The sequence below is a fragment of the Aptenodytes patagonicus genome, chromosome Z (genome assembly GCF_965638725.1).
Source record: "Aptenodytes patagonicus chromosome Z, bAptPat1.pri.cur, whole genome shotgun sequence".
In the NCBI taxonomy this organism is placed as follows: Eukaryota; Metazoa; Chordata; class Aves; order Sphenisciformes; family Spheniscidae; genus Aptenodytes; species Aptenodytes patagonicus.
Genome location: NC_134982.1, coordinates 10,172,130 through 10,194,233, shown reverse-complemented (window position 1 = coordinate 10,194,233; position 22,104 = coordinate 10,172,130). Strand labels below are relative to the sequence as shown.

Sequence of the window (22,104 nt, the reverse complement as noted above, 5' to 3'; positions counted from 1 at the left end):
CTGCAGGTATGCCCACAGCACCCGGAGGTGTCAGGCAGTGAATCACTTCTCGGGAAGCAGCACAGCGCAGCGGGGACGGGGCGCGAGGAACTGCGTATGTGGGAGAGGAGCAGAGCTGGAGCATAGGGGTCCTGGTCCTGTCGGGGGCGGGAGGGAAAGGGGAGGAATGGGAGCTCCTCCGGCCAAGGAGCTGTTTCTTTTGGGAACATGGAGGATAAATTCCTCCCGAGTTAGGAGCTGACGCTGTAATTCGTACTCAGTGGAGTCACTGGGGCTGCACACAAGAATTACTTGCAAAACTGGACAGAAGTTAAACATCTGCGCTAACTGGAAGTCAATATTGGAGGTGACCTTGGGATGCAAGGGAGTGCAGGGGAGTGGGTGCACAAGTGTGGATGGATGAAGTGGGTTCGTCTCCCCAGCTCAAGGGGCAGGGGTAAGCCTGCGGGACCCGACCCAGGCCGCTGACAAGGAGGAAGAAGCGATTTGGAGGTTACAATGGGCAAAAATCCTCTCCTGGAATGCTCTGGAGAGGGTTGGAGATGTTGCTGCTCATGGCTGAGATTGAGAGAGGCCGTGATGCAGCAACTGGGCAGGAGCTGCAATGAGCAGTAACAGGGACCAGAAGCCTCATCCCATACCTACAGCCGTCACCCACATCCCCGCCGCAAGTGTTTGAGTGCAGGAGGTGGTCCCCAAATACAACAACGGGTCAGCTCGGCTCTCGGGAGACTTTCCTTGGAAAGCGGGAGCCAAACACCCCCCTGCAGGAGTCCCAGTCCCCTGGTTGACAGAAGGCTGAGACCCCGCTCTCAGCAGGTTTTCTTGCATGCAAGTTGTTAAATACTGGGGACGTGAGGCTTGCGGGGACTCTTGGCAATGACGCTGGTGACTGTGCCCAGCTAGGCAGCAGGTCAGGCGACACACGGGGTGATGCCAGCCTTTTTTGGGAATGGAAACGATGCCTGGCCCCAAGCAGGAGCTTGGCACTGGGATTTCCCAGGCAGAGATGCTGTGCAGTGGCAGCGTGTGGAAACGAGCTCTGCCAGGTGAAAGCTGGGCAGCCACGGGCACCAGCGGACAGGGCACTGCTCTGCTTCCCCTAGCAGAGGTAAGGGTGAGAGCCTGCCCTGCTCCGTCGCGAGCCAGATGCAGCAAAGACCTGCAGGGCAGACAGAAAATCAGCTGCGAACATCCTCTGAACACCCAGCTTGGTTTTTTTCCCCTCCAGTACCCAACCTGCTTATTTTTCCCTAAACCTGCTTGTTTTTCCCCAAACCTGCTCGTGTTTCCTGCAAGCACAGCCCACGAGCAGAGTGGGCTGATTTGGCTTAGGGGTCCTGTGTTGGGGACAGAGCTCAGCCCAATTCACTGGGGAGTTCTCTGAATGCCTACATTTACCTTTGGGATGGATATGTGATCTTCTACCCTCTGTCTTAACATGCCTACACACTTGGTCTTAAAGAGATCCTGCCTATAGCATTCCCACAGCGCAGGAAAAAAACCTGAACTGAGGGTGGCTGGGGTTCAGGGAGAAGAATTTGGACCTGGCGTGGAGATGACACACTCCAGGCTGTGTTTGCTATCCCATAGCAGAGTCCTTCTGAAGAAGGACGGTCCCACTGGAGTCACAACATCCCTGTGTCATGGCAGGGTGCGGAGAAGTGAATTACACTGTCTACAGTTATGCAAAAGCCAGTCAAAGAGCTGGAAAGAGTACTAAAATTGTCTGAGTCCCAAATCTGTGACCTCCTGTTCAGGGACACACATGGGGTGGGCTTTTAAATACCCTGACAACCCAAATCCGGTCAGACCTGGGGTTTGGAGTTGCTTCTGTAGAGGCATATATATGTAAAGGCATATGTAAAAGGGATATTTCTCCCGCTCTGGTAATCTGCACGTAGGCTGCCACTGGCCCAGCCCCGCTCCCGGTGCCTGTTCCAGCCCCCGTGGGAGCTGGCCAAGCCGGGTCAGGCTGCCGCGGCTTTGCCTTGTGCTCTCCGCAGGTCACGTAGGGGATGTCCACCCCGATTAATCATGAAGCACCAGAGCCCGGCTCCGCAGCGTACAGGCAGCTCTGCGCTCGCCCTACCCAGGATCAACCCGGCTGTGCTGCCTGCAGCCTGGCTGCTTTGGAAAATAAAGCTGTTTTCTGGGTGCAGGAAACGTTTCTCTGCCTTCACCGTGTCTTGAAAACGTCGAGTAACTCGGGGCTGTTTGAAAATCTTCACGCCAGAAGGCACACGCAGCTCCACCGCTGAGCCACCCGAGGCTCAAAACCGGAGAGGGATGATTTTCCAGACCCGGTTCAGCTTTTTGCCAGAATCGTGTATTGTGCAAACTGCAGCTTATTTTACAACGTGTATTTACAGCTGGTGGCTCGTGACTTCGGCAGCAGCTGCTCAGAGCCGAGCTGATGCCCTGGTTACCCACCTAACCCCAAGCAGCCCCCGATTTTCCCCGTGTCTACAGTACGAAGTCGCACCACACTGAAAACCGGAGTCTGGTATGTTTATTAAAGCCCGGTGTACTTCATCTCCCCCCCCCCCCCAACTATTTTACGGTCCCTTTTGAGCACAATGGGAAAAACGTGGCGCTGCTTCCACCAGGGTCCCCAAGGGGCACCGCAGGTGAGCCCTGGCCAGTGGGGTAACGCCAGTCCCGGCCCGGCTTCGTCCCGTGGGGCGAGCTGGCTTGTGGCACCCACGCAGGGCCAGCCTGAACGCGAAACCACGCCGGGCTGCCCCGAGAACTGCGTTTTGGGGGGGTTAAAGGTTGTGAATTTGGGTTACAGCCCGTCTGGCCCTGGACGGCCACAGCGGGGGCTGCTCTGGGCTCCGTCCCAGCCGAGGGAGGGACTCGGGGGGGCGGGGGGGGGGCAGCCGAGGGTCCGCGGGGCCTGGGGCAGGCGGGGGCACCTCAGCCGGGCGCCCCTGGGGCCGTGCCCCGTGAGGGGCCCGAGGGGCAGCGGCCCCCGCCGCGGAGAGACCCCCCCCCTCCCCGCTGCCGTGCGGGGCGGGCGCCGCGCTGCCGTCAAGCACCCGCAACCGCTGCAAACCGCTCCGCTCCCAGCACGACCCGCCGGAAAGCGAGGAAACACCCCCCTCCCCGCCCCCCCAAGCGCGCTCGGCTCCGTGGGCGGATCCGTGGGCAGGCCTGGAAGGCGGGGCGCAGCCGGCGTGGCCAATAGGAGCCTCGCGCTGGTACGCGCGGCCAATGGGGAGCGGCGCTCCGCGGCCAGCAGGGTGCGTGGCGCTGCACGTGGTGCCAGGGCCCACGCGCGCGGGTGCGGCGACGGCGGCGGCCATGGCGGTGAGGCGGCGGCGGGGGCTCCGGGGGGGGGGATCGGCGCCCCGAGGGCCCGTGCGGCGGGGCCCGCGGGACTCAGGGGCGAGCCGCGCTGTGTTCTCCTCGCAGGGCTCTCCGGAGGCGGCGGCGGAGGCGGCGGCGGCGCAGGGCCGGGACCCTCCCGCCGGCGGCGCGGCGCGGAGCGGGAAGAGGGCCGCCCCGGCCGGGGCCGGAGCCTTGCAGCCGGCGAAGCTGAGCCGGGCCGAGCTCTACAAGCCGCCGACCAGCGAGGAGCTGAGCCAGCTGAAGGAGACGGAGGACCTCTTCCACTCCAGCCTGCTCCGCCTGCAGGTCAGCCGGCGGGCCCGCCGGCCCGGGAGCCGCCGTTGGCCGCGCTCTGCCCCTCTGGCGGCTGAGCTGGGGGGCGGGGGGGGGGGAGGCCGGGGAGCAGCGGGATCCCGGACCCGGAGCTTTCCGAGAACCGCCTGGTGGAGAGAACCCGGGCCGCTGGCAGGCCCCTGAGCCCTCCTGACCCGGTAAATCCGGGCAGCGGCCGCTGCTCTGGAGGAGCTGGGCACGGGGCAGGGACGGAAGGCACAGGCATTACAAGGCACCCTGCGCATTACTGGTGTTTCCGCTGTAATTCTTATTACCATCCCACGCCAGGCTCTGTGCCTCTTTTACACCATTAAAATTGAACCTTTCCAGCACATAACTGCAGTATGGCGGAAGCGCAGCCATTGCATCCCTCACTGCCGTGACTTACTGCTTATCGGGGTGAGGAGGTAACATCACCAGGTGTGCCCGGCTCCTGTCTTTGACCAGCTTCTGGATGGGACAGGAGGGTTGGTTTGTGTCCTGGGAGCAAACTGCCTGTGTTAGAGGGAGGTCAGGCTGGTGACTAGATGGCTCCTTGTGGTTGTAAGGTTGGTGATTTTATGAGGAGTGGCTTTGATCTCCTGAAGATCTGCTGGTTTTGGTGGCAGGATCTCTAGAGTCTGCAAGGTCATTTTCCGGAGGTGATACTCTGTCATACAAAAAACTTTTCTGGGAGCAAAGCCTACATGAATCACGCCAGTTTCTTTGTGGCTGGACCTCACACAAAGGCTGGTGGGATAGAGCTGATTTCCATCCAGCACTTCACAGGAGATGGCAGGAGCTGCGTTATCCTTCTGCCCCTGGGCTGACCGGACTCCCAGCTCCGGGCAGGGTTTGTGGAGAGGCTTGGGTGTTTTTCCCCAGCTCACCTGCTGCTCTCTTCACCAGGCTCATGCTTGGTCCTGGAGGATGAGGTAAAGGGCAGGAGCAATTCCAGTGTTGCAGCTGCCTTTTGTGTTCCCCTTTCCCCCTACAGATTGAAGAGCTTCTGAAGGAGGTGACATTGAAGGAGACGAAGAAGAAGAAGATTGATGCCTTCCTCCATGAAATTAACAGCCTGCTGAGTGCCGTCCCGGAGACCCCAGAAACTGAAGTATGTCCCAGAGGGATGGAGGAGGCGGTGGCAAGGCCCCTGTGTGGAGCGGGCTCTGCTGTTGCTGTACAGGCAGAGGTCCCTGTGGAGCATCTCCCTTAGGGACTGAAGAAATATCACCTTACTTTATGTTGGAGGGGAGAGGGGGACAATCCATCTTTAAGCCCTGGGTGCAGGCGCCTGCAGTTGTGTGGGTAGAGGGTTCCTGGTCTCTGCACATGTGCTGTTGGTGACGCTTAGAGCGTTTCGCGTGTCCTGTCTGTTCCCAGCTCACTGACCAGGCCTGGCTCCCCGATGGCGTGAAGGTCCCGTTCCTGCAGGTGCCGTTCAGCGTGAAGGGGAGGTTCCGCTTCCTGTCCCCGGCCGAGCTGAAGGTGGTGGGCAGCTACCTGCTGGGCACCTGCATTAAGCCAGAGATCAACGTTGATGTGGCAGTGACCATGCCGCGGGTGAGTCTGGCCATGCCTGCTCCCACGTGGCTTGGGGCCCGGCTGAGTTCTGTCCCCTCCTGTCCCCTGCAGCCCCGGCCCTGTCCTCTCCGTTCCTGAGTGAGGTTGTGGCATCTGGACGTGCAGTGTGGTGGCTCCCATGAGGAGCTGGGGAGTGCAGTCTCACCGCTCACTCAATCAGAGCTTTCAGCTGCTTTGCTTTTAGTTGCTCATGAGGATCTTCCTTCTCTGTGCCTGGGCTGAACCTCTTCCACATTGCCAGGGAGATAGATGCCGGCTTTGTCCCCTGTTGCCCTTCTGCCCCAGCTCCCAAGTCCGTGTTACAGGGAGGGTGATATTTGCAGACTGTTAGCCCTCTAGAGCTCCCTCCCCTTGCTGCCCAGACTTGCTCTAACGTGGTTTGAGATGAAGCTACACCCTGTTTGGCTGTATAGCTCTGCTCTGTCTCCTGTGATCCTGACCCGATGTGGAGCTCCCTGGGGCTGTAGCTGCATGTCTGAGATAGGGCTGCCTGGGGGAGCGGTGAGCGGTGTAGTGCCTCGGGCTGAACTGGGCTCTGCAGGCAGGTGAGGTGGGATTGCCCTGTCCCTCTCTTCCCAGGAAATCTTCCAGGACAAAGATAACCTGAACCAGCGCTACCACCGGAAGAGAGCTCTGTACCTGGCCCACATTGCCCAGCACTTCTCCAAGGAGAAGCTCTTCGGCAGCGTGAAGTTTGCCTACATGAACAGCAACCATCTCAAGCCCATCCTGCTCCTGAGGCCTCAAGGTAGTACTTGAGCCTTGCTCTGGTGGGGGCTGTGAGTGGGTACTGGCATCAGGTGGAGGATGGTGGTGCTGGTCTCATACCATGTAACAGGCCCTTTGGAGAGGGGTCAGTCTAGGGCTGTCGTCACAATTGGTGATAAATTTTGGAGCTTCGATGCTCCCAGTTGTCCTCTCCCTCCACACAGAGTCTAGTCCTCAAGGTCTCTTCCCCTCCCAGTCCCCCCTCTGCAGCCTGGCTGGGCTCCCTGGCCTTGGCCTTGCTGGCTGGCCCACCCTGTAGGTACTTCAGGGAGTAAAGCAGACCCTACAAAAACATGTCTGTGTCTAGCACTATCCTTCGTCCCTGCTCTCACCACCCCTGCTCCTCGCCATCCTCTTGCCTTCTCCAGGCAGCTGTGTGCAGCCTGGCTCTTCTCTGACATGATGTGGGATGCAGGGACTGCTGGGGGCTGCTTGTTTCCGCAGACCCCAGGCGAGAGCGGGTTTGGGTCTGGGACAGGCAGTGGCGTGGCAAGGCCAGGGCAGGCAGGAGAGTGCTGGGGTACCAGACTGGCCGGTGGGGATGAAGGTGGGACTTGGACATGAGCAATGTGACCTCAGGGTTATTGTTGGCTCTGGGATGTGGTCACTCTCTGCTCTGAGATGATTTCCACTGCTGCTGAGCTTTGCTGGGAAGGATCTTTGTCCTTTCCCAAGCTGGGGATGCTCCCCCATTAGTCTCTGGGTCTCTGATATCTCTTCTGCACATTTACCCCCTGGTGCTTACAGGCAAAGATGAGAAGATGGTCACCGTCCGACTCCATGCCTGTCCTGCCCCGGGTCTCTTCAAACCCAGCCGCTTCTATCCCAGCAAGAACAACGTCCGGACAGCCTGGTTCATGGAGCAGAGCACCCCCAAAGAAGGTAAGGCCTGAGGCTGGGGGAACATGAGGCTACTTGGTTCAGCCAGAGACTGCACCCAGTGCCTGGAGGTGGGTTCGCTGCAGCCCTTTTCTGTGAACAGGAGGTTTGTGGTTGGGTCCAACGTGCTGTTGTCTCCCCACACAGGAGCCCCCGAGCCCCCGACCCCGCACTACAACAACTCCATCCTCTGCGACACAGTGCTGCTGTCCCACCTGCACTTCTTGTCTAGCGCAGCCGCTGACTTCCCAGGCATGAAGGATGGCCTGGCCCTTCTCAAAGTTTGGCTGAACCAGCGGCAGCTCAGCAAGGTATGTCCTGTGCCAGGGGACAGGGCAGGCTCTGCTCACCTGGCTAACCTGCCTTTGGCCTGCTCTCCCTTCCTAGGGGTGGAAGGGTGGTAGTTTGGTCCTGGTGGGTGGGGTGGTGGGCTTGTGACTCTTGATTTGAGCTGTGTTAGGTTTCAAGGAGCTCCATCCTACCCTGTGGGTTGCAATGAATCTGTGTGTACTGGACAATCATGCTTCTTTGAGATCCCTGGAATGATGTAGTGGGTTTTTGGGTTTGTTTTTTTTTGGGGGGGGGAATTCATCCCATTTCCCAAAGAACTTTGAGGTGTTGCTTTCCTGCAAGGGGATCTGTATCTCTGCTTGTTGTACAGGGCTTTGCCTCAATGTCTTCCTGGCAGGGTTGGGGCTTGGGGGCTGCCCTGCTGGTGATGACAGAAGCCAGAAGCAGTCATGTGGGGTGGGCTCTGGGCCTCGTAGTGCCTCATTGAGCTCTTGTTGACCCAGCCCTCTATTTTCACAGGGTTTGGGGTGCTTCAGTGGCTTCTTGGTCTCCATGCTGGTTGCTTACCTGCTGATGAAACGCAAGATCGTCAAGATGATGAGTGGGTACCAGGTGCTGAGGAGCACCCTGCAGTTCCTGGGTGAGTTTCTAGGGAAAGGCTGGTGTCAGCAGAGTCTCTGTACAAAGCCTGAACACCATGGGGAGAAGGGGGAATTGTGGCTTTTCTCCCTCTGATGCTGAGACCCTGTGGGTGGGATGGACAGAAGGGGATGAGGCAGCAGAGCAGGGCTGGATGGAGCAGCTTGCAGAGAGGTGGGTAGTGGTGGAGGCCTGTGTTATGCTGTAGCACTGTTTGTGTTGCGAGACTACAGTGGTATTGGCACATAGCTGTACCACCCTTAACAGTGGGGGAGATGTGGATGGCGGCGTGACTTGTTCCTTCCTGTCTGCCCACAGCTACCACTGACCTGAGCGTGACGGGGATCAGCCTAGCGAAGGATGTGGATGCCTCCCTGGTAAGCAACCCTCCGGGGGAAGGGGCTCGTCCCTGTGTCTGGCTGTGCTGCCAGCGTTGCCTGGGCAGGGATGTGCCTGTTTACAGGGATGTCAGATGGTAACGGGGTGGTGGTGCCCTGGTGTCTGTGCTGCATCGTGGCACTAAGGACTGTGTTTGCTCTTCCAGCCTGTCCTGGATGACTTCCACCAGGCATTTGAAGTGGTCTTTGTGGATCCCTCTGGGCTGGTGAACCTCTGCGCTGATATGACTGCCAGCAAATACCACCAGGTACCGGCCAGGTTGTGATGGTATCTTGAGATGCTGTCTCCAGCTGAGGTGCAAGCTGAGGCAGGCAGAGGATGGTTAGATGTCTTGGAGGAGGACATTGGACATGGGGAGTGTTCATGGTTGAGTGTTCATTGGACATGGTTCAGTGTTGCTTTTTAGGCTTTTAACATCTGTCTCCAGCTCTGAAGCTTAGAAGTGAATTTAAGACTTGGATGTAGTGCTGGCTTACCTGTCTTGCTTGAATGATGGAGGAAAGTTGTTTTCCTCTTTGTGGGCACCTTTGGGTGAAGCCAAGGAGCTGTTTAGCAGAAATAACTGTTTTGGTGCAGAAAAAAACTACCTTGGTGGCAGGGATATCAAGGAGGGACTGTCTGGCCAGCAGTGACAATTGTTGGTTACTTGACTTCACACTGAAGACAGAGGCTGGCTGGGATCAGGGTCTGCTGATCCATGGAGCTGGGGTGGCTGCGGTTGGTGGGGGAGCATTGGTCACCACTGCTGGAGGGATTTGCTTTCCTTCTCCCCTTCCATTCATGCTCTTGCTCTGTCTTGTCTCCTTGCTCAGGTCCAGTTTGAAGCCAAGCGCTCCATGGAAATTTTGGATGATCGGACAGTGGATGGCTTTCAGGTGCTGCTCATGACCACGAAGCCCATGCTCAGAGCCTTTGACCATGTCTTCCAGTGAGTCTCACTTTGCTGGTGGGGTGATGGTGAAGAGCCTGTTCAGAGAGGAATAGGCTGCTTCTGGCTTTGGACTGGGGTGGATTCGGACCTGCCTGGTGGGAGGTGGCCCTGCTAGCTCTCAGATAGACACTGGTGCCTCTTGCATTTGGCCATTCCACTTTTACTGTCTAGATAGCCTTCTAGGAGGAGGAGGGCAATGCTTTGGCCTTTGGGAATGGTGACTGTCCCAAGGACCAGCATCTCCTGTGGTGCATTGTGAGATGCCAAAGTGCAGTGTTTCTTCTTCTAGCCCCCATCCTGGGCCAGGACCCTCAGCTTCCCACTTTATCCATCCTCTAGCATATCTCTCAAAAGGGATTTGGTGGCAGAGGTGGGTGACCAGTTTCTCTCCTTCTGTAGCCTGAAGCATGTCTCCAAGCTGCAGGGTGCCTGCAAGAAGATGCAGCTGCTGAACGAGCTGATGGATCGGGGAGGGAACTATGTGGCCGCAGCCCTTCCTTTTGTTGTCTCGCTGCTGGCCCGTGGGCTGGCCAGGAGAGCACTGCTCGTGACTCACTCCTTGCCCCAGATCTCTGAGGTAATGCAGCTCGGCAATGACACCACATCCTTCTTAGCACATGGGGTCTCGTATGTCCCTCATGGCACTGCTGGACATGGGGAGGGGATCTTTGCTCACTGGGGGAGGAGACAGGCCTGTCCCCTTTGAGGGGAATACAGGACCTGAGGCCCTGCACTGGGGTTTGGGGTGCAGCTGGGAGACTTGGTCTGGGCAGAATTCCTGGCCCAACAATGGGGCAGGGTGAAGACAACTGGTTTTCTCATCAGGGAGACCTATTAAATCAGGCTTTCTCTATCCGTGCTTGTCCAGACAACCAAGAGCGTGTAGCAGGAGGTTCATCTAGCAGCCCAATATCCCAGCAGCTGCTGCTCCAGCAATCTCATTTCTCCCTGTGCTTCATGTTCCCCATTTTCCTGCAGTGGCCGATTGACGCTGAGCCCCCAAAACACAAGGATGTTGGGCCCCTGACATTTGGGCTCCTGTTTGTCCCTGAGTTTGCTGCCGGCACGCTGGAGAAGGGACCGCAGGCCGATCACCCCGAGGTGAGGGGAGCCCTGCTTGTGCCGAGTGGGGTGGAGCAGAGCTGGTGTCATGCTGTGGTTGCGGATGGCTGCGGGGCTGGCTGCTGGTTGTGGGAATGGTTTGGCTGGCCCCAGTGGTGACCTGTGTCCCTGGCCTGGCTTGGCCAATGTCCTCCCGCAGGCCCTGGACTTCCGGACCTTCTGGGGGGAGAAATCAGAGCTGCGGCGGTTCCAGGATGGCAGCATCTGTGAGGCGGTGGTGTGGCAGGCTGACACCGTCTGCCAGAAACGCCTCATTCCTGAGCAGATCGTCAGGCACCTGCTGAAGCTGTAAGTCGTACCGAGCAGCAGCTGAGGCTGGGAGATCTGCAGCTGTGTGGAGTCACTGCTGCTCTCCTGGCTTGTGCCACGTCCCTGGTAACCCCATTGTCAGCTTCGCACTTTGGGGGACGTTGTGGGTCGTTTTGGCTTTATGAAATCTGGAAGTCATTTCAGTTGTGGTCCTGATGCTGTGAGCTGCTTCCCAAGAGAAGGTGGGGAGGGCAAGCACATGGTGCTGTAGCTTCTGCTGATGGCAATGCTAAGGGCGAGGAGGCAGTGTGGTCCTGCCCTTACGTGCAGATGGGATGTTGAGACACTCATTGTTGGCAGAGCTGGAAGAGAAGCTGTCTGGACCTTGCAGGATGTCTCATGAAATCCTCTGAGACCCTGTGGCGATTCACAAGGTTGGGTCTCCCTACAGCATTGGAAAGCCTCCCTGTAGCAGTTTAGACCTTCTGCCAAAAACAAGACCTTGTTGCACAGAACAAAGGGGTTGCCTGGGTCTCTTTTTCCTGACTCGAGGAGGGGTCTTGTGAGGAAAGGCTGCACGTTGGCAGCTTCAGCTTTGAATCCTGTAAAGCTGAATGAATTGTTGTGCCACTTTGGGTGGATAACTTGGGCATGGGAGGAACGCGCAGAGGTTTGTCTCCCCACCATGACCTTCCTGTATGGAGGGATTCCTCGGTCTTGGACTGACCCTTGCCTGTGGGCACAGTATGCAGTGTCAGGATGGATGGGTTGATACATCATAGCTCTGATGCTCTGTTGTCTTCTTCCACGTAGCCACATGGACATTCCCGAATCCTCCATTTGCTACACCGGAGCCCTGCTGGAGTCTGTGATCAGGACTGGGCAAGAGGTAGAGTTGTTGCCCCACTGGGGCTGTGGGTTTCTCAGGTAGGGGAGGTATGGGAAGGGCTAAGGGGAGGTCATTTTAGTTTTGTGGCCCCGAGGCAGCTAGGTGGTTCCCAAGAGAAGGAAGCGAGGGTAAGGAAAATGCCTGCCTGTGGGCGCTTGGATGGGCAGCGGCGGTGTTCTCCTTGGATCTGCTGAGCCTCTTGTGCCAACCAAGGCAGAGCTGCTGAAGTCCTCTTGCTCTGGTAGCCCCCACACCCCATTTTCTCCTGCAAGCATCCCACTGGCCGCCTCTTTCTGCTTGTGTCCACTGTGTCCACATTGTCTGAGGATATATCGCTGTCCCACTGTGCTCCTCTGGCTGCAGCTTTCGGGTCCTGCGTCCTTCAGGACATGGGCCAGACACTCCCATGCCTTCATTCTGTAGGCCCACCTGGGAAACCCACAAGGATCTTTCCTGTCATGCTGTAAAGTGCTAGATCATGCCCACCGAGCCCTCCCTAGTGTTGCAGCTGAATGTGCATCTGAAACAAAGAAAAAGATGCATCTTGCAGGCTGGGAAATATCCCCGTCCCTAATTCTGCTCTCCAGCTTGTGAAATTAAAGCCTGGAGATGAGCCATGAGCACTTTGGCACCACTTTGCTGGTCTTTGGTAAACCCAGCTTTTTACCTGCTTGTTGGACGGAGGAAGAAATTGTTTCCTTTCCCCTTTTTAAGAGCAAAGGGGACTAAATCTGACTGAAAGTCTCTTGTGCCCGGACCAGTTGTGGTCTGGGCAGAGCTGCATCTCAGGTTTGGGATGAGATGCTAGTTTGTACAGCCTGCTGTGTGCTGAGGCAGCAAAATCTGTGTGTGCTGTTTCCCTGCAAGCTGGCCTGGGGTGAGCAGGGTGGAAAAACCCCATGCTGAGAGGGGATGCACTTTCCCAGAGCCAGAGGGGCATTTAGGAGTCTGGTTGTTGCCAGTCCTCCACAAACGAAGGAGAAACTCGCTCTTGTGTGCAGGGCAGTGGGTAGGGATGTCTGTCTCTGCTCCTCCAGCTGCTTGTTTGCAGGCAGCCCAAGGAGTCTGCGATGGTTGAGGGACATGGGGAACAAGGGAAAATGGATGATGCAGGCAGGATGGGGGTTTGTTGTTCATGGCGCACCCTGCAGAGGGTGCTGCTGCTCTGCCAGAAAGCCCAGGCTGGCGGGATGCGTGCGGCTTGACTCAGCTGCGTCTGAGCTGAGTGGTTTGGTGTTGGTGACGTCTCATCCGCCTCATTCAGGCTGCTCTGCTGTGCTTTGGGGAGATGGAAGCAGCAAGGGCAGCAGCAATTTTCCTTTCAGTGCTTCTCATCCACCTTCCCCAGGGCTCCTGCAATGCTCTGGATATTTTCTGTCTTTGCTTTTGCCATGCTTCACAGCTCTGCCTTGGCTAAGGATGTAGTCGGACCAGTTTTCTGTTAACTACCACCTCTGTTGGCATTGTGGTAACCAGTGGGGAGGCAGTAGCAGAGCTCTCACCTTGCCAGTGTGTGATCTCTTTACCCCCAAATCATTCTTAGCTTCTCGCTTCCTAGGGAGAATGCTGGCAGTACAGCTCTTGGTGCTGCCTTAATGTCTCGCACAGGAAATAATTTCACTTGCTGCTTGAAACGCAGCCTCTAGGATGCCAGTGGCTGCTGGGGAGCTGCAAAGAGTCTTGCCTTTGGCTTCCCTCTCTTCCCGTTTTGCTGAGTGCTCTTGCCAGAAGCTGCTCTCTGGGCTGGCAGTCCTGGCTCCTTGGAGCTTGTCTGCAATGCCAGCCTGAAAGGGAGGCGAGGTGGGCGTCTATGCAGGAGCGGGAGAGGTGAACAGAGAGGCTGTCTCTGTCTGCAGGCATCGGGGACGGGGGAGGAGGCCATGGTCAGTGTTGTCTGCTCCTACGATGACCTGAGCCGCAAGCTATGGAACCTGAAGGGGCTGCCGCTGACGGTGACGGCTGTGCAGGGCGTCCATCCAGCCCTCCGGTACACGGATGTGAGTGTCCCCGGGCAGAGCCCGTGTGTGGGGGTCTGCGAGGGTCTGGGGGGAGGCCCTGGGCTGAGGGGGGACAGAGAGAATTAGTCACTTGCTGCTTTTGTGGCTCCTGAGAGCCCTCGGGAGTGATGCATCGGGGTGATGCAGTGTGTCTTCTTTGCTGTCCCATCCCTGGGGCTGGCTGTGCACAAGTTGGCCAAAGCCTCCATGCCGGGGGGCTTTGCTGAAGCTGGAAGTTTGGGGTGAGGGGGTGTGTGGTGCCCCGGGGTTTCTGCTCCCTGTTCTCAGTCCCCGGGTGGCTGTTCTTTCCCAGGTCTTCCCTCCCATTCCCATGAAGCCAATTTATTCCTTCCATACCCGAATCAGGACCAAGCACTTGCTGCTTCCCTCAGAGGAGAAGCCCTGCCCGGCCTACATAGCCCCTTTGAAGAGTAAGTGGGGAGAGATGTGAGCGGGAAATGATTTGGTGGGGGGAAGCGGAGGCACATGGCGGTGCTGGTTCTGTTACTGCTGCGTTGGTGTGCTGCAGGCGGGAGCAGAGCCCCAGCTCCTCCTGCTCTCCTGCTGTAACCTCTAGTCCTAGCCACCCCCATCCAACACCTCATTTCTGCATGGGGCTCACTGGCCTTCTGCTGTCCCTTTGCCCCCAGTCGTCTGCCACATGGAAGGCAGTGGCCAGTGGCCGCAGGACAAAGAAGCCATCAAGCGCATCAAGGCGGCTTTCCACCTCCAGCTGGCTGAGCTCCTCCAGCAGCAGCACCAGCTAGTTTGCAGACCTGCGGTCACCCACACTGATGTGTACAAGGTAGGGGGGCGACGGGGACCTTCTCCAGACCTGACTTGTTACGAAGGACGCAGGTGGGGGGCTGTGGCAGTGGTTCCACTGGACAAAACCAGGATCTGGGTGGTGGGCCTAGGAAAGAGCATAGTGAGACTGTGCTGATGCCAGGATGCTGCTGTTGTGTCCCTGAGGTGCAGCATAGCACTCCAGCCTGCTTATGTTACCACCAAGCCTGACTTCATCTTCTGCTCCCATCTCAGGACGGCTATGTTTTCCGTCTCCAAGTAGCCTACCACCGGGAGCCCCTGATCTTGAAGGAAGTGGTCACTCCAGAAGGGATGTTGAAGTACCAGGACACAGAGGAGTCTCGGCAGCTGGAGCTGGAGACGCTGCATCTGCCCTATCTAACCAGCTCCCTGCATGGGTAGGTGAGGCGGGGGGTGCCTGAGGGTCCAGGACACGGGACGTGGCTGGAAGCCAGCGTGCAGGTGCCATTGGATGTTGGCGGGTGATAGCAGGGAGAGGAGCTCGCCGTGGGAAGTGGCTCTTCTGCTCACTTCGTGAGAGGCTCTGCAGGAGGATGGAGGGATGAATGTGGGTGGGGGTGGCACCAGTTGTCCCTGTTGTCACATCCAAGGTCGCTGGTATGGGGAGACAAGTACCAAAGAGCTGCATGGTTAGAGAGGAGCATGTGGCAGCATTTCCCCTTCATTCCCCCAAAATCTCAACACCCACAGAGAGTGCCCTGTGCTCATGATGCTGCACACATGTTCCTGGCAGACACTTGCCCCTCTTCTCTCCTGCTGAATCCCAAAAAGGTGTTTTGGGTCCTGGGATGTGTGGGTTGAGCATTGGCTTGTCTCCCTCCTCGCAGGCTCCAGCAGCAGCACCCTGTCTTTGGCAGCACTTGCCGGCTGGCCAAGCGCTGGGTCAGTGCCCAGCTCCTGAGCGACAACATCTCTGAGGAGTGCGTGGACCTCCTTGTGGCGTTTCTCTTCCTCCACCCGGCCCCCTTCATGCCGCCCAGGTGAGGATGAGGAGCCCAGGCTGGCCCGATGGAGATTTAGTGCCTTTTTCCTTACCTGGGATAGAGGAGGGGTGGGATGCTGCTAGGGCAGGAGGTGCTGGAAGCGTGCACAGCGGTGAGCATGAGGCCCCTGTGCTGCCAAAACGCTGTCCTAAGCCCTGTTGGCAGCGGCTGGCCAGAGGAGATGGAGATGCTCCGTGCTGCAGGGCTGTGGCTTCCCCCGCCCAGTGCGCTGCTGAGTGAGGGGAGAAGGAGGTAGGGATAGGAGCAAGCGTCTTCATGACTTCTGGGTGCTGGTGGCACAACCACGGGTGTCCTGTGCCTTCTTGAGGACTGGGGGGGCCCCTTGTCCTGTGGGTGATGGCCAGGAGAAGCAGGGGTAAGGGCTGCATTGTGGCTACCAGCACGCTGGGGCTCCTGGGTTCCCTGGGAGTGATGTTATGATGGTGCAGCCTCCCTTCCTCCTAGAGAGGACTCCCAAGGGAAGAGTGAGAGGTCAGCCACTGAAAGCTGAATTGGAGTAGCATGTTGGTAAATAACCCCACGGGGTCAGTTGCTTGCTGGCCCCTGTCAGGTGGACAGGATGTGGCCCAGAGGGAGTGAAATGAAGTTAAGGGAGTGTTTTTGCTCCGTGTGAAGCCAAAAGGTTACTCTGCCCTGCACTTGGGGTCTGGTTTCCTTCGTCAAAGTAGCAAGGAGTAACAGGCTGATGCCTAGAATGTTTTTCTGTCTCCTAAAATACCCTGCTAGCAGGAGCCCCATCGTCCCAGCTGACTGACTTCGCGCACGTGTAGTGTCACAGGGGAAGAGGCACATTGGGAGCTTGGCTGGCATTGTTCAGAGCTGCACTGGAGATTGGAGCAGCCCTCTCTCCACCTCCCTCTTGCTCTAACCCTGGGAGTCCGGGTCGGGGGAGTGGTGGGAGATAGGGTGACTGGGGGCAGTATTTCACCTTTTGCTGGTTTCTTTTACTTGGGGAGGGAGGAACAAGGGGGAAAGACTTTCCCTGGGGATTCAGAGAAGGGGAAGTGCCTCATGCTTATTCTGTACTTCCCTCTCCCACCATGGACGTCCCTTCTTGGGCTGCGTGTGGTCTGGGCATCGCTAAGTCACCCCTGAGCCCCTCTTGCTGCCAAGGGAACAAATGCTGGTGTTGAACTGTTTTGTCTTGCCTGCAGCTCTCCCCAGGTGGGGTTCCTGCGCTTCCTTGACCTGCTGGCAACCTTCGACTGGAAGAACAACCCACTGATCGTCAACCTGAATGCTGGCCTCACAGGTGAGCAGGCAGCATGCAGGAGAGCCGCAGCGTGAGGGTCTTGAGCCCTCCTTGGTCAGCGCCTGGCTCCAGGGGTCTTGGATACATGAAGGTGTCATGGCTTCTCCTGGGGGCAAGGAGATTTTCCCCTCCTCTACTCCTGTCCTGCCATGCTTTTGAAGTCCTCTGCTCCTTCGTAGCCATCATTTTTGCTTGAGGCTTTGCCCTGGCTCTTGGGGGCCAAACCTTCAGTTGTGCTGGGAGAGCAGTTGGGCTCTTGAATGGGAAGCTTCAAAGCCTCCTGCGCTGTGTCTGCTTTGAGAGCACTGCTGCACCACTCATCACGGGGATTATCCTACTAGTCCCTGATTTCAAAACCTGCAAGGGAAAAGGGCTGCAGTCCTCCAGGTTTTGTTACCTCCTGAGCATTGAGAATTTCCTGGTAAAGGTCTGTGGTTTCTGAAGGAGCATGTTGACATATCCAAATGGACCTGTGGTCCTGCCCTCTTCCTTGTGTTTTGTCTGTTTATTATCTTTCGGGTACGTGCTGTCTTTGCCCAGGAGCCAGAAAAGACCATGGGATTGCCTTGGCTTTGGGTGGTGGTGGGGTCGGGGGGATTGCTACACCCAGCTTTTAAAGCTGATTTATAAGAAAAGGTAAAGCTGCTTGGTAGTGGTGTGTGCAATGCAGGAGGGAGCAGCTGTTTCTGTGGGTTTCAGCACTCCCTCAACTTATTTTTTGAGAGAGACAGTTGGATTTTGGAAACTGATATTTTTCTACCCTCCAGCTTTTTTTAATGAACCAAATGGGAAGTGGTTTTGGCGAAGGAGCTATTTTTTTTCCTCACTTGGGAGGTGTGTGTGTGTGTGTGAAGTAGAAAACTCTTTGGGTACAAACTCTTGTTAGCTTATAATGTGAGTTCCCAGCCCATGTCAGTCCCAGTGCCTGCCGTGTCTTGAGCCGTGTCTGGGCCTGCCTGGCTGGGTTTAGAGCAAAGGTCCACCTAGCCCTGCATCCTGTCTCCAGAACTTCCTCCAGGTGGATGCTGAGGGAAGCGTGAGAGCAGAGCAAGCCCATGGCGATAGAGCTCTGGTTGCATGTGGACTGTGGGATCAAAGGGTGGGAGAGGATAAAGCCTGTTGTACTGCCCTTTTCTGGGCTGCAGCACATGGGTGAGAGGGCTGGAGGGCTGTGGATGGGGCAGAACATCTCACCCATCTGCTTGCCCTCACCAGATGCTGACCATACAGAGATCAAGAACAAGTTTGTGGCTGCTCGGTCTCGTCTCCCCATCATGTTCATCGCCACCCCCAAAGACCGGTGGAGCTCCATGTGGACCCAAGAGCGACCCTCTGCACAGGTGTGCTGGGCCCTCTGTCCTTGCCCCATGGTGGCTGCTGGCTTGGGGCAGTTCCTTGCTCCCAGTGCTGGAGCCAGCTCCAATGGCCCTGTGAGTGAGCGGGGTCCCTGCTACATCCAGGACTGCTGAGTTTCACCCTCTGGCTTTCCTCCCTCCCCAGATCCTGCAGCGCCTTCTCGTGCTGGCCTCAGAGTCTCTCCGTGCCCTGGAGGAGCAGCTCATGGACCCCCTCAACAGCCAGGATGTAAAGGTAACCCCTTGGGGTGCCAGCACAAGGATTTTCAGGCTCTGGCTAAGCATAGTGGTCTTCAGTGATGATTGCTGGGATGTGTTAGTAGGATTCAGGCTGTGGCCACATGTGGTTGCCCCAGGATGAAGAGCAGCAAGGATGGGAGCTGGGAGGCTGGTGCGCCGCTGTGCCACCCGCTTCTGGGGGACCCAGCTCTGGATAGCAACTTGGGGTGAAATATCATTGACTGGGGAAAATTTATTTTGTATTCTCTGGTTTTCTTGGGGCATGAGCAAACCTGCAATGTTCCCCTGCAGAACTGGCCGCATGTCCGTGGCCGGAGCACATGGTGCCTCTGGGAGACTCTGTCTTGGTGTAACTGTGCAAATCTGGCTTGTGTGCTTGAGTCTAACCAAGCCCAGGGTGGTGGAGGTTTTGGCAGGACGCTAACAGGCACTTTAGGAAGATGTGATTTTGGTTTGAGCAGAGGAGCAAGGCCATATGTAGTTTAACCCTCTTCATTTTCTCTTTTAAGTTAAAACATCCATTACTCAAATGGACCTGTGAGATGCGGACAGTTATTTGCCCTTTGAAGGGAGATACGTGTGTTTTGGAGGGGAGCTTGTTGGTGTACCAAGTAGTGACTTAGGCAATTGAAGCTGAGAGGACTCAAAAAGCCAAACAGTGGTTAGATATGACAGATTCACATTAGAAAAAAAACCCACACAGAGTGGTTTTTTTTTTTCCTGCCTAGGCAATATAAAAAGGATTTACCGACCTTGCTTTCAGTTCTGCTGCATTTCGCACTGGAAGTCTTACAGGGGTGAGATCTACTTGAGGCGGGAGCAGTGTGTGCTAACTGGGCTATGAAGGGGTGAGACGCTGTACACGTGAGACATGCCCGGTGTGCCGCAGTTGCAGTGTGGACCCAAGTCTGAAACCCAAGAGGTGCCATGTGTACTGGAGGGTGGTTAGCTCCTGAAACAAGCCATCGCCTGTCCAGCATCCTCCCAACTCCTCGTCTCAGTCTCCTTGGTCCTCCTTCCCCCTCCCCTCCCCTTGGCCATTGCAGCAGGATCCTTTGTCATCCTCAGGGTGTCCCTCTGGTCCGTACCAGCATCCTCCCAGGCCTGCAACGTTCCTTAGGGATAAACATGGGATGCTGTTTCCAGGGCTGCTAATCTGTTTAAGCAAAGCATGGGGACGGGAGGAGGGAAAAGTCTTTCCAGTGCAACTTGGAGTTGCCTCCTCTTCCCATGTATCTAAGAGGGTGCTCCAAGTTTTTTTTGTCTGCATTTGAGTCACTTGGGGACGTGCCCACTCTCATGCAGATGCAGACATGGGTTTGTGAGGTCTGTTTCTTTGCCCCCAGGGCGGTACAATAAGCTGTGGACTTGGTCAGCTGGGTGGGAAAGGGGGTCTCTGTGGACCAGAGCTGGGACTCAGTGCTGGTCACTGATGTTCTTCATGTGTGTTCTCCCCAGCCTGGCTATAAAATAGCTCCGAGCAGTGGGTTTTCTGCCAGCACCAAGTTGGGCAGTGTCCCACGCCTCTGTTCATGTCCCTGCATCATTTATTCCACAAAAACGTACATATAGTTTTAATTTTTTTTCCGTTTTAATACAACTGTATCCACTGTGCCAGATCCTGCCTGTCCAAATATTTATGTGGTTGGGATTGCTCCCCTCCATTAATGGGGCTTGCTCTCATCCTCTGTCTGCTTAATGGAAGATGCTGCTGCCCTCTGGGGCAATTCCTGTTGGACAGACGGGACCGTCCTGTTACTACAGAGCTCCTCGTGTCCCCTGGGTGTCGTTTGTCTCCTGTTAGCTTCTTGACTCCCCTCTTTGTTCTGAGACTCTGCCACATGTGGTGCGGTTGCCTGTCTCAGCTCACCATCTGTCCCTCTGTCGACTGCCCACCCCACTGTCGTGCGCTTAGGTGGGCTTCCTGGAGTCTCCGGTCAGGGCTGGAGAGGACCACATTGGCCCCGTGGGAAGCTCTTCTCCAGGGACTGTCCCCAAGTCCTGGGGACAGCGGTTAGATTTTTCTGCTGATCTGGGAAACCAATAGTGTAAAGAGTGTAGTCCTTCTGGCTAGATGTCTGATGTGGGTAGGGAGCATCTCCCTTCTCTAAGGGTTGAGCTTGCTGTACAGTTGGGCTGTGGCAATCGAGTGTGTCCTTCCTGGTGCACTTTGGGGGTTCAGAGAACATTTAGCCTATCTGCCAGGAGATGGCCTTGCTCTCGACAGAGTCCTGGTTACAGCACTTGCAGGGGGTATAGGGGAGTGAGGGTCACAGCCTTCTGATGTGAGCAGAGCCCATGCTGGAATGGGGATGTGCCTCAGACCAGAGGGAATTGGGTGGCCAGTACTGGCTGGAGCTCTCCGTGGCTCCACCACAGCTGTGTTTTTCCTGGGGGTGTTTTGGCAAACTTAATCTCACAAAAAGTTTGGCTTTGGTTTACTGCTTTCTAAAAAGGGAATAAAATGCAAGCAAGGACTTGGGAAACCTCTCTCATCTCTTCTGCTCGCCTGTGTCCTATATTGAGTAGCACTGGTCTTTTCTCCCTGCAGATGGTCTTCCGCCCTCCTTTGGACTTCTACGACGTCCTAATCCACCTGAATCCAAACCAAATTCCTCGGCATCTAGAGAGCGTGGACCGGCCACTAAAGTCATTTTCCCGGGGCGTGGTGAAGAACAGCACTGCAGTGAAGATCCTCTTTCCTGTGGTGGATTATGACCCTGTACAGTGTTACCTCCAGGAGCTGAGAGTAAGCACGGCCCTTTGGGGAGGCATAGGGGGCTACCTGCCTAAGGGGGAGCTGCCTTCTGGTGTTCAGGTTATTAGTTGCCTGCCACTGCAGGACCTAGTTGGTGACATCTTTATGTATTTTGCATGTCATGGTCTTTGTGTGCATCTGAAATCGCTTCTTCAGCAGAAGACGTGGTGAATGAATCACCCATTCCATGGAAATGGGAGTGCTGCTGATGTGAGAATGACTTCAGATACAAAGCACCTGGAGCTTTTGATGAAGAATACGATATTTCAGTGCAAAAGTATCGTTAAGCCATTTGTCTCTAGTCTGTTAATTGAGTTTTCGTGACTTCTTGCACCAACTGGGGTGCATGATGGACAGTAGCTACCCGTATTTTCTGGGGGGATGTACAGGAATCCATGGCATGGTACCCGTAGGGCTCCTGCTGTTAGGCCAATCGTTGCATGAGCTGTAGATGCTGAATATTGGTCACAGGATGGTTTCTCTGGGGCTGGTTATATGCATGATGGCAGAGGAAGTTGGTAATGTGGGTATATGGAGAACACCAGTATCCAAAGTTACCAACCCAGTGCTTTTCTACTGTGTAGCCATGCCAAAGCCTCAGCAAGCTGGGGAGATATGCAAGATGCTGGGTGGCAGCGGTGATCCACACTGGATCTGGACAGCCAATACTTCGCAGGTGTGCAGCCTCTGCCTCTTTGGCCCTTCCCAGCTTTGCGTGCAGTAGCTGAGTAAATGTTAGTGTGCGATCATCCCTTACCCACAGAAGTGCTGTGAGCAGTGTCAGAACTGCCATAGGAATTGTAGGCTGGCTTCGGCAGGAGGGGTGCTGCGGAGGTGTCTGGCCCCGTTCCCCACTCAGGGCAGAGCCTGCTTTGACGTTAGAGCAGGCTGTGCAGAGCCCAGTCCTGTTGAATGCCAACTCTGTCCAGGGGTGGAGATTTCCCACCTCCCTGTCCCAATGTTTGGCCACCATGGTGAAAATTTGTTTCCTAATATCTGACTGGGATTTCCCTTGTTGCAGCATGTGTTGGCTCCTCAGGTCCCTGCGGCAGCCAGGCTGTGCTAGTGGCAGCTTGCTGGAAGGCAGAGCTGGAGCTGCAGGTGCTCCAGCTTTAGCTGTGCTCTGGCACAGCTCTGGCTGTGGCCCTCCCAGCCCTCATGGGCAGCATTGCAGGTCAGAGGGTTTTCCTCTTGCCCTTCTCCCGACCAACATGCCAGGAGGGTTTTGTCCACCTTCCTGTATGCTTCTCTTGCCTGAAGATTTGGTATCAGCT

General features: G+C 56.3%; 1 protein-coding gene across 1 annotated transcript in view; it reads left to right on the top strand.

Annotated features, from left to right (window-relative positions):
• The first annotated feature begins 3,306 nt into the window (after positions 1 to 3,306).
• The window catches only part of NOL6 (nucleolar protein 6), a 30,743-nt gene continuing 11,945 nt past the window's right edge, over positions 3,307 to 22,104 (top strand). The window contains exons 1-24 of the mRNA XM_076362818.1: positions 3,307 to 3,312; positions 3,418 to 3,639; positions 4,643 to 4,759; positions 5,029 to 5,208; positions 5,809 to 5,977; positions 6,745 to 6,879; positions 7,024 to 7,187; positions 7,687 to 7,807; positions 8,125 to 8,183; positions 8,351 to 8,452; positions 9,018 to 9,133; positions 9,536 to 9,713; positions 10,115 to 10,237; positions 10,398 to 10,546; positions 11,321 to 11,396; positions 13,253 to 13,393; positions 13,707 to 13,824; positions 14,044 to 14,198; positions 14,435 to 14,598; positions 15,049 to 15,201; positions 16,380 to 16,477; positions 17,693 to 17,817; positions 17,978 to 18,067; positions 20,624 to 20,821. Of these exons, the coding sequence (XP_076218933.1) occupies positions 3,307 to 3,312; positions 3,418 to 3,639; positions 4,643 to 4,759; positions 5,029 to 5,208; positions 5,809 to 5,977; positions 6,745 to 6,879; positions 7,024 to 7,187; positions 7,687 to 7,807; positions 8,125 to 8,183; positions 8,351 to 8,452; positions 9,018 to 9,133; positions 9,536 to 9,713; positions 10,115 to 10,237; positions 10,398 to 10,546; positions 11,321 to 11,396; positions 13,253 to 13,393; positions 13,707 to 13,824; positions 14,044 to 14,198; positions 14,435 to 14,598; positions 15,049 to 15,201; positions 16,380 to 16,477; positions 17,693 to 17,817; positions 17,978 to 18,067; positions 20,624 to 20,821 (3,159 nt within the window). The remainder of the gene's footprint in view (positions 3,313 to 3,417; positions 3,640 to 4,642; positions 4,760 to 5,028; positions 5,209 to 5,808; positions 5,978 to 6,744; positions 6,880 to 7,023; positions 7,188 to 7,686; positions 7,808 to 8,124; positions 8,184 to 8,350; positions 8,453 to 9,017; positions 9,134 to 9,535; positions 9,714 to 10,114; positions 10,238 to 10,397; positions 10,547 to 11,320; positions 11,397 to 13,252; positions 13,394 to 13,706; positions 13,825 to 14,043; positions 14,199 to 14,434; positions 14,599 to 15,048; positions 15,202 to 16,379; positions 16,478 to 17,692; positions 17,818 to 17,977; positions 18,068 to 20,623; positions 20,822 to 22,104) is intronic.